Below are 14,503 nucleotides of genomic sequence, written 5' to 3'. Positions count from 1 at the left end.
AATCCGGAAACCGGAGCTAAAATTTTTGTTCCATTGTATTCCATTGAATGTCCCAATGAAATACAGTGCTCTGCTACTGCCGATTTTGACGGTTGCCGCAGACGGGTGTATCTTTCATGTTCTGTACACCGTTCATGGACAGTTCTTGTCGTCTGGCCAATATATGCAGAGCTACATTCACAGGGAATTTTGTAGACGCCTGCTTTCTTCAGTTGTAAATCGTCTTTAACGGATCCAACCAGGGCCCGGTTCTTTGCTGGTGGACGGAAGATAACCTTGATTTTATTCTTTTTCAGTAATCGGCCTATTTTCGACGACACATTCCCGGCGTATGGAAGAAATGCAGTTGATTTAAAGTCGTCATCAGCGTCCTCAGTGCGCTGCTTCTTGTTATGACAGTTGCGCATGGCCTTTCTTATTTGGCGTGAAGTGTAGCCATTCTCTTTAAAAACCTTCTCCAAGTGTTCTAATTCTGCGTGGAGGTTTTCATCGTCCGATATTACATGCGCTCGATGTATTAAGGTACTGAGAACGCCGGCTGTTTGTGCTGGGTGGTGGCAGCTTGACGCCTGGAGATACAGATCTGTGTGAGTCGGTTTCCTGTACACAGAATGTCCTAATGACCCATCATTTTTACGGCATACTAGCACGTCTAGAAATGGTAAAGTGCCATCTTTTTCAATCTCCATCGTGAATTTGATGTTCTCATGTAAAGAGTTTAAATGATGAAGGAATTTCTCCAGTTCCTGTCTGCCATGAGGCCATACAACAAAAGTATCATCTACGTACCGCCAGAAGACCGTAGGCTTTAAGACAGCAGACTCAAGTGCTTTCTCCTCAAAGTCCTCCATAAAGAGATTAGCTACCACAGGGGACAAAGGGCTCCCCATGGCGACGCCGTCTGTTTGTTCAAAGAATTCGTCATTGAATAGAAAGTACATTGAGGAGAGTATATGTTCAAACAAGGCCGTCATTTCTGCACTGAATAAGTTACCAATAAGATGTAACGATTCCATTAAAGGCACTTTGGTAAATAGTGAGACCACATCAAAGCTGACTAATAAATCCGAACTGCTAAGCTTAACTTCCTTCAAGCGACTGACAAAATCCTCGGAATTACGTATATGGTGGCAACACTTACCCACATACGGCTTTAGTAGTGAGGCCAGATATTTTGCTGTAGAATAGGTGGCAGCACCAATATTACTCACGATTAATCGTAGTGGGGCACCATCCTTGTGTATCTTGGGAAGACCGTAGAGTCTTGGTGGTACTGCATTGTGTGGTCTCAATCTCTTGATAATTTGTTCAGGTAGAGAACAGTCGTTCAAAAGGGTAGCAGTTTTCCTTGATATTCGGCTTGTTGGGTCCTTCTCAATTCTGCGGTACGTGGAATCATTTAGCTGACAATATATCTTCTCGTTGTAGGCTTCCCTTGTCAGAAGAACTGAGGCGTTACCCTTATCCGCAGGCAGTACGACTGTGCTAGTATCTTCTCTGAGGCTGCGGAGAGCAGCTCTTTCAGCTGGAGAGATGTTACTCCGTTGTGGCGCACATTTCAACAACGTTTGGCAAGATTCACGTCGAATTTCGTCTGCATTATCCGCAGGGAGACGTCTAATAGCTTCCTCAATGGAACTGATGAAATCCGTTAAAGGCAGTGAAACAGGAGTAGGGGCGAAGTTTAAACCTTTCGCAAGCACTGACATCGTCGCATCGTCAAACGATTTCTCCGTAAGGTTCACCACGGATCGTCCAGAGATAGCTTCTTGCGGCTTTCGTGTTACGAGTTGGCTAAAATTCGCACTTTGCCTGTTTGTACTGTTCCTGTGAGCCCAGTCTGCCTTGGCCCAAGATATACCGTCAATCCAGTCCCAGCTAAGGGAAGAACATCTTGCTGCAATCTTCAGATGTAAATAATATAAATTCCTGGCAACAGTGTCTAACTCACGACGCGTATAACGGATTCGTTCTCTTAATAAAGCCAGACTCGCCTTGCGTTTTATATTGTTGGCGGCCACACTATTAATAAAATGAACAACTCTGGCGAAAGTTGGAATCAAGTTATTGTTTCTACATTTCAGTAAAAAATTTAGTGAACACAGCAACCTGGCTCTTTTCTCGCGTAATTTATCCAGTACGTGGATATCCTGAACCATCTCCTCCCCGTAAAGGTATTTGATGTGACTTCTGAAATTTTCCCGGCGTATTTGTTCTTCTAATAATTTCCGGGTATGCAGCCGGATCCCGTCGACATTCTGCCACGATATTTCGGCCTGTTATTAAAATTATACATTCACAGCGGAATAGACAGCGTCATTCGATACTCAATGACTAGATGATCTTTTACTTTCACCACCGAGGGCAGCACGTACAACTCGGCTATGCCGCGCATGTCAACACGTGCGCGAGAATCGGTATAAATACCGCGACTGCACCTGGGCTCTTCAGTAGTTGTGTACTCACCTGATGATGGCCGGACGTCTCTGGGCTGAAATATCGTGGCAGAATGTCGACGGGATCCGGCTGCATACCCGGAAATTATTAGAAGAACAAATACGCCGGGAAAATTTCAGAAGTCACGTGATAAGATCTTGATTGTACAGTCATTTTATCTAACATTGCTGCACACATTTAAGTGTGTTCACTGTTACTGGGTTCTGTGATACAGTGAAGTAACAAAAATTAAGAACTATAAACCAGAAATATTAATTTGAATAAACAAAGAAAATTTCCCTGAGCTGAAGAAATTAATGCCTTGCTTCTGGGTATCACACTACACTAAAGCAGACAGCGCTTGCATTGGGAATCAGTTATTATTACAGAAGCAGATGACATTCATGTCCCCCCACCCCAAAATCCTCCTAAGGCCTCGATATGTTGTGTACTCCTTGACTTGCCTTCAAAGCCATTCCACCTCTCTAAGAGTCTGAACTCTGCTGCTTTGTGCATATAAGGGTACCTGACAGTCAGTAGCTTTAACTCCTGAAAGTGATGGCATTCACAGCTGTTGAATTCTCAAAAATTTTAACTCATTTGGCTTGGCTTGACAGCTAGGAGGGTTGTATTCAGTCAAGCCTCTGTAGGAGTCTCTGAAGAAACACAAACATGAATCTTTTTCACAGACGGATGTACAAGAATTGTTTTGTTCTTTAAAATTTTTATTTTGCCTTTGCTATTCTTGTTTTGACTTTCTTGTATCTCATATTGGTGCCTATTTCAAATCACAGGCACATCTGACTTCCTATTTCATATCTCTTTTGCACTATTCCCATTTATCTTTATTTTTTCCACTGGTAAACCACACTGCCTTTGCCTTTTTAACATTTGTCATCATACTGTATTGTTCACAGATGTTCTTTAGTCTCTCCAAACTACTGCCAATTTGTCTTCTCATCTTAAATTAATAATCTATTATTTCCATTTCCCATTTTTATTTGGTGTGCTGTGAAGCTAAAATTGTATTCTTCGATCACAGTGCTGTCAAAAAATGAGAGACAGACAACAAGAAAAATTGGAAAGAGGGAACTTGATCGGTTTGGAATGCAATGCCATAAAAGAATGTTTAATGTTAAGGATGAGAATAAGCTGTGCGATCTGGAGCATTTTTAGGGAGATCAGGGAAGCAAATAAGAAGGCCCAAGCTGTTGCACTATGTATTAAGGCTCCAGTAGCTGCTAGCTAAACTGATAACAAAGGAAGTTGTAGGATGATGAGAACTGCAGGGGGAGACAAAAGACTGGTCTTTTTCATACATCCATCTTCTGGTGGGTATTGTGACAGCAGCTGTATATTTATGGTAATACTGATAATACGTGGAGCTTTGTGTATTAGTTTTTATTTGTTTGTAACCAGTTTCGGTGCTAAAATCCACTGTCTTTGGGCACCTCTGCAACTCATGGTGATCATGTTTTCAATAAGAGATCTCTGTCATCCTTCTAGTAAAGTGTGCTAAGATATTCATGTATGTAGATAATTAGATATACTTCTGAAGTATGTAGTCAGATACAGTGACTTGTGTTAGAGATGTGTTGGCTAGCACAAGACTGTATGCCCTATGATATAAGCCAGATCATTGTATTAGAAAACTTAAAAGTTATTGTTTCAAAAGGCATATTATTTCTACAGTGTTTACTATCAATATATAATCTCTATTTGAGTCTTAAATGGTCAGTGTGCACATTAGTGATGCCAACAAGTCCCACAATTTCAACATCTGTTAGGCTACATGCAGTCAATTACTATTATTAGTACTTGTATACCTAGAGTGGTTCTAAGTTCTTGTGGTTTGAGTGAATTCCAAATTTCCAAAAATAATAACACTTTGTGAACAGTTAGTGATAGTTTTAAACAAAAAGGGGATGGTAGGCATAATGTGTGGGGCCTCTTACAAGAAGTGTTATGGTGTTTTCTCATTGAAAATGTGATCCCCAAAAGTTGTATAGGGGCCTGAACATGGCGGATGGTATCACTGAAACCAGTCACAAATAAATAAAAAACAAATCATACAGCTGAAGGTATTCTCAATAAAGGTATAAAGACTAGTATGTCTGTGTATTTTATTTATGACTTTGAATGTCGAAGTTATTTAATTGGATAGATAAAAAAATCTGCTCACCAAGCGGTGGCAGAACATATACATAAAAGACTGTTGTGATTGGCAAGCTTATGGAGCCAGTGGCTCCTTCTTCATGCAGGAGGGTTGAAGGGGAAGGAAGAAGGGTGAAGAAAAAGGACTGCAGTGGGCTAGGAAAAGGGGTAGATTTTGAGAAAGTCACCCAGAACAGCAGGTCTGGGGAGACTTACTGTATGGGATGAGAGGGAAAGACTGATTAAATGTAGAAGATATGTCAAGATCCTTAGCAGAGGTTAAGATGCAATTCAGAACAACATTAAGTCAACTTATTGCTGAAGACTACTCTTAATTGCAACTCCTTGTTTATCATAAATTAAATGTTTTTGTAAAAAGGTAATAAGTTGTTGAACAATACCTGGCATTCATTCTGTTGAAGTAGGTTTTATCAGATGTGAGGTTTAGGATGAGATTTGAAATGGGCATGATTTCTATAAGAGCTGAGTACTGTACTCATATGGCTGAAAGTTTCATTTCTGACCATAACTAAAACAACATTTGAGTAGTCTTAATTGTTGGTCTCAAATTAATGATGATGTAAATAAAATAGAAAGAAACTTCCACATGGGAAAAATATATTAAAAACAAAGATTCACAGATGTAACAAAGATACACAGATGTATGTGCGGATGGATATGTGTGTGTGTGTGTGTGTGTGTGTGTGTGTGTGTGTGTGTGTGTGTGTGTGTGTGTGTGTGTGCGCGCGCGAGTGTACACCTGTCCTTTTTTTCCCCCTAAGGGAAGTCTTTCCACTCCCAGGATTGGAATGACTCCTTACCCTCTCCCTTAAAACCCACATCCTTTCGTCTTTCCCTCTCCTTCCTGAAGAAGCAACCATTGGTTGCGAAAGCTAGTAATTCTGTGTGTGTGTTTGTGTGTTTTGTTCATTGTGCCTGTCTGCCGGCACTTTCCCGCTTGGTAAGTCTTGGAATCTTTGTTTTTAATATATTTGAGTAGTCTTACTTTGATATATTATGTAGTGAGAGATAAGACATTAAGTGGAAAAAATATTGTGTTCCAAGTTGAAGGGAAGACTGCTGTGATGTCACATGTACTGTTGTTTGTTGGAAGATTCAGTGTTAAGTGTAAAAATGTTTGTCAATGGGATGGAGTGGACATGAAGCACATTCATGGGTTTCAGAAATGAGAATTTGGCATGGGTAAAGGCAGTAAGCATTTCAATAACAATTGACATTTTAACATTATTTTGAATCCATATAGTGAATATATCACAATTGCATTCTATGTGTGATCTAACTGCATGTTGCCATCTGTGCAGACCATGTGGAGCTTGCTAGAAAAAACTGACAATAGTATGAGGGAGATAGGAAGAATAAAACAATGGAAAGTCCAGGAAGGAAAAACAATAGTATTACGAAAGACAGTGGTCATGTGTGTGTGGTGGGGAAGGGGGGGGGGGGGGAGCAGGGGCTTTTTTTTTTCTTCCCTGTGTGCGACTTAATGTCTACTTTGTAGCAATGTATCTTTTCATACAAGGTGTACAACTTTGCTTCCGCCATTTGCCAATAGGTGGTGGCAGTGGTAAGTATCGGTCAACAGAAACAGATCGCAGACATCAGGCAGTTAGCTTGGACCTCAGTCAACATAACCTCATTCAAACATTAGTCGGTTTGTGTCTGCATCATAAAGTTATTCTTGATTGAAAATGTCAGTTTATGAGCCTAATTCTCGTCATTTGTGGATGGTGTTACTGTTTTGTTTCAGTATGAAGAAAACAGCGGCTGAGTACATATGGTAAGGATGCTATTAGTGAAAGAACGTGTCGTGAGTGGTTTCAACACAAGAGTGGTGATTTTAATATCGTAGACTAGCATAGTGGTGGAAGAGAGAATGTTTTCGAAGATGCAGAATTGGATACATTGCTGAGTAAGACCCGTGTCAAACTCAAGAAGAATTGGCACAATTAGTGGGACTGACACAGCAAGCCATTTCAAAACATCTCAAGGCTATGGGCATGATTCAGAAAGAAGGAACTTGAGTCCCATGTAATCTGAAATCGAGACATTGAACGTCATTTGTGTGTTTGTGAACCGTTGCTTCAGAAGCAAAAACAGAAGAGATTTCTGCATTGCATTGTGACTGTGGATGAAAAATGGGTTCATTTTCCACGTCAACACCCAAACTGAATATTCATAGCTCCAAGATCATGCACTGCATTTGGTGGGACCAGCTCGGTGTTGTGTACTATGAGGTATTAAAATCAAGTGAAAAAACCACAGGAGCTCATTATCGAATGCAATTAACGTGTTTGAGCAGAGAATTAAAAGACAAACGGCCACAATACAATGAGAGGCACGATAAAGTGATTTTGCAGCACGACAACACTCAACCCCACATTGTAAAAGAGGCCAAAACGTACTTGGAAACATTAGATTAGATTAGATTAGATTAATACTTGTTCCATAGATCATGAATACGACACTTCGTAATGATGTGGAACGTGTCAGGTTAATAAAAGATGTCTGTACAAGAAATTACATTACACAAAATATTGCATGACACTAATGATTAAGTTTTTTTTTTTTTTTTTTTTTTTTTTTCTTTATATCTAAAAATTCAGCCAATGAGTAGAAGGAGTTGTCATCTAGAAATTCTTTTAATTTATTTTTAAATGTTAGTTGGCTATCTGTCAGGCTTTTGATGCTGTTTGGTAGGTGCCCAAAGACTTTTGTGGCAGCATAATTTACCCCTTTCTGTGCCAAAGTCAGATTTAACCCTGCATAGTGAAGATCATCCTTTCTCCTGGTGTTATAGGTATGCACACTGCTATTACTTTTGAATTGGGTTGGATTATTATCAACAAATTTCATAAGGGAATATATATACTGTGAGGTTACTGTGAGGATCCCTAGATCCTTAAATAGATGTCTGCAGGATGACCGTGGGTGGGCTCCAGCAATTATTCTGATTACACGTTTTTGTGCAATGAATACTTTTCTACTCAACGATGAATTACCCCAGAATATGATGCCATACGAAAGCAGTGAATGAAAGTAGGCATAGTAAGCTAATTTACTGAGATTCTTATCACCAAAATTTGGGAAGTCCCACCTGCCATATTCTCCAGGCATTGCTCCCTCTGACTATCGCCTGTTTAGATCAATGGCGTATGGCCTGGCTGACCAACACTTGCGATCTGATAAAGAGGTCATAAATTGGATCGATTCGTGGATCGCTTCAAAAGATGAACAATTTTTTGATGCGGGTTTCGTACACTGCCCGAAAGATGGGAGAAAGTAGTGGCTAGCGATGTAAAATACTTTGAATGATACATGTGTAACCAATTTGTTTCATTAAAGCCTAAAATGTAGGGGGGAAAAAAACGGGGGAAGCAAAGTTGTACACCTTGTAATATTGCTTGATACTAGGAGGAGAATGTCGAAAGGCAGTGCTTCACTTGTTACAGGACAGTGAGAAATACTATCCAGCTTACCTAGGCTTCTTCCAACAGGCTGTTTAATTGGCACTCTGTAGCTGCTTACTACAGATGGACTTCCACTTGAGTCAGATTCAGAATTCTGTCTTATTTCACCTTTGGTGTGCTGTTGCTTAATACTGCCATGTCTGTGGAGAGCTGACTGCCTCTCACTGTCCACTGAAAAGATGACATGCACACAGTTACATTTTGCATATTGATGTAAAACATATTGTACTAAGGACATAAAGAACATATTAGATTTAGGATTATGGATTGTTTATTTACCAAAAATAGGAAAGGATGAAAGGTAATGGGACTACAGAGTGATTAGGCAATAAACTCACTAGAACACTGCCCAGAAAAACTATGATGGCGTAGATCAGAAAATAAATCAACAAGGAAGTGACAGCAATTGATGAGATGTTAAATGTGGCAAGGAGTCAGCTCAAGGAATGTAAGCGAAAATGGGAAAGAGGTAGTGACAAAGAAGAATAAAATCCATGGAAGAGACTATGAAGAGAAGTCACATAGCAACTATGGGCCCTATGACTACATGAATAAGAAACTGAGTCACAAATTCTGTGGCACATGAAATCATCTACAACACTTACTTGTAAATAAGATTGACAGAATAGTAGAAAAAAGTGAAAGCAACAGTAATTGGGGTATATTATGGCAGGAATAAATGTTGCATCAAATGTGTTTGCCTCAAATTCCAAGTTAAAAGGTTCCAAAGGAGGACAAATATTTTGTCACAAGAATGTTTAGGACATATTGCCATAAGCCGGCCACTAGTGATATTAAGCACAAACGAAGATAGTATCAGATTAAGCTCAGTCAAATGGTTCTAACAAATTTAGCAGTTTAGTTTCACAAGGTCTCCAAATAGCTGTTACAAAAATTTAAGGAACTGTTACTAACTAGTTTTCAGGATAGTCCTCTCTCGAACCAAATCATTCCAACACTGTCAGAGGACACTGATAACCTGATATCTATATCTGTATCTTTTATATGGGTAGATAAAAAAATCCACTCGCCAAGTGGCGGCAGGAGAACACACTTACAAAAAGGTTTCTGTGTTACTTTTCTGAACTCTCCCGATTTCCTAGACCTCGTCAGCCCTTTCCTTCACCCCTCTTCTTTCACCTCTCTTCCTTCCGCTTCAACCCTTCTGCCAAAAGGAGGACACACTGGCTCCAAAAGCTTGCAAATTTCAATAATTCTTTATATGTGAATTCTCCTACCGGTGCTTGGTGAGTAGATTTTTATCGATGCAATTACATTATATATTTCAAAAATAAATTATTTTCATTGCTTATTATACAAGTATGTTTGTGTGTGTGTGTGTGTGTGTACCAGTAAGAGTGGAATAGTTATTGGTAGGTATAAGGAGAGAGGAGGCTATAAGTTTGCATTAGACAAGTGCTGGCTGAAGAAAATTTCAACCGCAAATGAGTGGTAGGCCTTTACATCAGGAAGGTGTGGGATGACAGTGGGATAGCAACGTATTTCATGCAGTCAGAAAATGTTTTTAATATATGAATGATGCAAATATTGATCTACCAAAAGTAGCAACAATGTGAAAACACGTATGGTTCAATTCATGATTAGAGTAGATAAGATACACTGTTCATTCCATAGACTCATGATGAGGAGATTGTTGAGGAAGTGGAACTTGTCAGAAAAACAAAAATACATTACACATTTTTGCAAAAGAATTAATACATCAATGTTTTTTCCACAGATGGTAAGTTGGTCCTTAAGGAAGTGGGAAAAGTAGAAAAATGTATACTTTTTAAATTTACACATTAATGAAAAAGGAGACTCCTCTTTCCCTTTCCTCTTTAGCCGTTCATGCATCTTTTCATCCTACATCTTTATACTATACACCTTTTTACTTCTGTATGCATCCTCTTTGGTTTGAAGCTGGCACAGTACCTACAGTAGAATATCTTTGGCTTCCCTCTGACAACCATGCCTCCATCCTTGCTACCTTCCCTGTTTTCCTTTCCCTGTTGCTTCATAACCTGGGTTGTGAGTAACTAAATTCACTTTCCCTTCTTCCCTTTCTTTCCCCTCTCTCCTCCCTGATGAAGGAACATTTAATCCGAAAGCTAGGAACTTAAATTTTCGGTTGTTTTTCGTGTTTCTATCGGCTGTACTAAGCTGAGGTAAGTACTGGCAAGCCCCTCTATCTATTTGTTAGACATAATTAATAAGTACATCAACTGATTCCCTAAGAAATTCATCAGTGGAGTAGAAGGATTTGGCCATCAAAAAATCCTTTAGGTGCCTCTTAAACTCTTCTTTATTAGTAGCTAAATATTTTATGGTTGCAGGAAAGCTATGGAGTATGTTTGTTCCTGAATAATGGATACACCTGTCTTTGCAAGCCAGTATGAGTTAAGAAGACAAAATTTAGGTAGACCAAGAATCTGTTTTAGTTTCTGATATGAACTCTTGAGAGTGGACAAAAGTGTTCAACACTTACATAGGTCTCCTTAAACCTGTCTGTGTTATGATTCTGATAAATGAATGTGAATCTAAGTTGCAGGGAAAACCATCCACACATGATTAGGTAAGAAAAGTTGTTTTGTAGAGTGAAAGGAGTTGCAAGAAGATATCATTTTGTATTTGTTTTCAGAATTATCTTTATTGCCTGTCAGACTGCTGAGATTGCTTGGTAAAATGTCATAAAGTTTTTATGGCTACATATCTCACTCTTTTATATTAAAAACAAAGATTCCAAGACTTACCAAGCGGGAAAGCGCCGGCAGACAGGCACATGAACAAAACACACAAACACACACACAGAATTACAAGCTTTCGCAACTGGCAGTTGCTTCGTCAGGAAAGAGGGAAGGAGAGGGAAAAATGAAAGGATGTGGGTTTTAAGGGAGAGGGTAAGGAGTCATTCCAATCCCGGGAGCGGAAAGACTTCCTTTAGGGGAAAAAAAGGACAGGTGTACACTCGCACACACACACACATATCCATCCGCACATACACAGACACCATATCTCACTCTTTTCTTCAACATGACAAGGCTGAGAAGTGTTCCTGTTTAGTGTTATGTTTTCGAAAGTTGCTGCTGTATCTAACTGCAAGTAATTAACACTTATGGCAGAATAAAACCATTTACTGGCTTGAATGTGCAGACTGCTGCTGCTTGTTGGCAGTTGCTCTATATGAGCACACATAGACTGCTTTTACACTTTTCTTGCAACTAACACCATTTTGTACCTTCCAAGCTACAAACATACTCACCTGGTATGTCACTGAAGATACACCTCCAGAAGAAAAGATAAAGTGGAGTGTTTGACTTACCCACAGTCTCAGGGATGTTAACGAGGCGATATTCCACTCCTTTGTGCAATATATGATTTGATGATCAGCTAGTATGGCATTATAGTAAGATGCAAGTTCTGTGTTCAGTTTTGCAAGGGAATCAATACCAAGTAGGCAGGCTCCAGTCACCACGAAGTTATGGAAAAACATAAATCTTTCAAAGTAACATTAATGAACAACTGACCTAATCACATACTCATTTTTCCTTTATGTTAACACTCCAATTTGCTATTGCAGTCTTGGATTTTGGAGAAGTTGATCCTGAATTTTTTGTGATGAAATGCTCTTGCATTTATTGGACTATGTGATCTCACAGAACAATGCTGGAGTTCTGAAACTTGTTATCAGTTGCATCGAGGGCTTCAGCATAAAGTGAAAATCAGGAACATGATGTGCAGTTAGTGCAATATGAATTATTGGACTTACTTTTTTTGACCAATCTATAACTTCTGAAAGGTACATGTACAATACATTGCTATCTTTTACAGAAAACTAACAACTAATGAAAAGATCTACAGGTTTCTCATGCAGAACAAAGCAAGAGCATGCACTACCAATTTGTATATGACAGTATTAGGTTATTTGATTACAGTTATTGTCAATCTGAGTTCACTCAAGCTCTGTAAACAGATGTTTCTGAATCATCAGCTTGAAGTGTTAAATGTTGCAACAATTTTTGTGAACTTCTTCCCGAGGCCACTTCTAAATCATACAGTTAGGCTGAAACTGATATGCCACATGCCAAGGTCTGAGGAATGGGCCAAAGTATATGCAGTGACAGGAGCCTGCCACCCTAGTAATGGTTCCTGAGGAACACTGGACACAATGCTTGTGTCATGCATTAAGCACCCTCTTTTCCTCAGCAGTGAGTGCTTTATCCTCAACGAAAAAATGCTCCCAGAATAATATGCAGCAAAAGATTAATCAATGAAAACAAGTAACTTTTTATAATTTTTATTCTTTCATCTCCAAAGTTTTCTACTGTCTTTAATGGATAGTGACCCAACTTGGATATTTGAGAAGACCTATAAAGACACCACACACATTGTAAAGGCATGTTCAGGGATATTTTCTCAGTATTTTCATACAATGGACCCTTGGTCTCTGGTGACTTGTTACAAAATGCAAGAATGCGGGGCTTGGACAATAATATAGAAAAACCACAAGAAATGCATGCATGGACATAGATGAAAGAACTAGCCAAGCTTACAGATTGTGCGGTTGTATTTGACCATGAATGGAACCGATGCAATGTCCTCAACATGTTGCAAATAATAATCATGGTCAGTACAGTGTTCTACGTACTTGCGAGTGCATTATGTTGGAGCTAAGTGTATTCAAACATGGGCAAATGTTGGTGTTCATGTGGTTGATGCTTCTGTAATCAAGGTAGCGAAAGAGTTTAGTGTTTCAAGAGGCACAATATTGAAAATTTATACCACATATAGAGAAATTGGGAAAATGTTGTATGCTAAGTTACAATGTGTACTAAAATGTGAGTGATCATTACAGGCAGTCACTGAACAGGATCGTCACAAAAAACAAGACATTAGCTGCAAGTGTTACAGCGGAACTGAATGTCACACTCGTGAATGCTGTCAGTGGCAAGGGAGCTCCGTAAGCAGGAATTGCAGAGCAAACAGGAATTCCAAAACCACTCATCAGTGATACAAATGCATGTAACAGGAAAACATGATGCCAAAGCTGTAAAAGCTGGATTGTGGAGCAATATAAGAAAGTTATTTGCTTGGATGAGACTTAGTGCACACAATTTTCAACTTACCACAATTTTCAACTTGTGGCATCTTTTACATCCCAGGAATGAAATATAATTGGGGTTAGGTAGTGATGTGGGCTAGTGGTATTCTGCGGGCACCATAGTTATTCTGCAATGTCACATTACTGCCACAAAGAATACATGACCATTTTGGCTCAACAGGTCCATCCCTTGGCATAGTGTTTGTTCCACAGTGGTGATGCCGTGCTCCAAATTGACAGGACCCCTGTTCACACACCACATCATTCAGTAATGGTTTTGTGATGAGGAGGGTGAATTTTCGCATCTCACCCGGCCACCACAGTCATCAAAGCCTGTGTGGTGTGCTTTGGAGAGAAGGGTACTTGATCAGTATCCACATCCATTATTAATTACCTGAACTTCCGAGTATTTTGCAGGAAGAATGGCATAAAGTTCCACTGAAAACCATACAGAACAAGTATTTATCCATTTTGACATATCTGGCAGTTTTTTCAAATGCCAATAGTTTCCCTACACTGTATTATGCATGTTAATGCATTATGTGTTTGATGTTTCCATATTTTTGCCCTCCCTCTGAACCCTCACTTCCCAACAGTAGAAAAGTGCAATGATAAAACGCAGAAGGATTCAGTTTCTTATTGGAACCTATGTATAGATACAAAAGTACTTTATAATTTTTGTTTATTTGTGACACAGTCACTTTTTTTTTTTTTTTTTTTTTTTTTTACAGAACGGTCATTATGATTATGTCAAAAGAAGTATTAAGAGTCAGTCATTATCTTCTTAAATAAAATGTTGATTTCTCCACAAAAGTACTCTGATCTGACATTTTGTCAGTACAAGTGACTCGCACTGCCAAAGACTTGCCCTCCACTGCTGTCCACTAACAGCAATAGAGAGAGGTTCTTTGACATTCCCAATGACACATGCTGCTGATAGTCAGAAAACTTATTACACTAATCATTAGAGAGCTTCTGGGTGTCCTGCCAAGTTGTTTCCATTTTAAGCACAGTATTTTGATGACCAATCCAACAGTCTTCTTCAGGTGCTGGAAGTTTTGCCATTATGTGTACTTTCTGCCTGGACTCGCAAGCAACCAGTCGGGGTGGAGTATTATACATAGGATGGAAACAACTCAACAGAACATCGTGAAGCACACTAGTATTCAATTGCACTGAGAGAACCTGAGAGCTCACATCAGCTTCAGCCAAAGATCCCAAGGCAAAAGCCAGCAGATATGACATGAATGTACTAAGTATCATCTATGTCAATCAGTTTGCAGAGAACCAGTTAGTAATATCTAGGAAAATTTTGTTGATTTATAAT

At 39.3% G+C, this 14,503-nt stretch overlaps 1 protein-coding gene across 1 annotated transcript in view; it reads right to left on the bottom strand.

Annotated features, from left to right (window-relative positions):
- Positions 1-14,503, bottom strand: part of LOC126297570 (Down syndrome cell adhesion molecule-like protein Dscam2) — a 647,360-nt gene that overhangs the window by 20,103 nt on the left and 612,754 nt on the right. Inside the window, exon 35 of the mRNA XM_049988565.1 lies at positions 8,088-8,249. Within this exon, the coding sequence (XP_049844522.1) occupies positions 8,088-8,249 (162 nt within the window). The remainder of the gene's footprint in view (positions 1-8,087; positions 8,250-14,503) is intronic.

The sequence above is a fragment of the Schistocerca gregaria genome, chromosome 1 (assembly GCF_023897955.1).
Source record: "Schistocerca gregaria isolate iqSchGreg1 chromosome 1, iqSchGreg1.2, whole genome shotgun sequence".
Lineage (NCBI taxonomy): Eukaryota > Metazoa > Arthropoda > Insecta > Orthoptera > Acrididae > Schistocerca > Schistocerca gregaria.
This window is presented reverse-complemented; position numbering and strand designations above follow the sequence as displayed.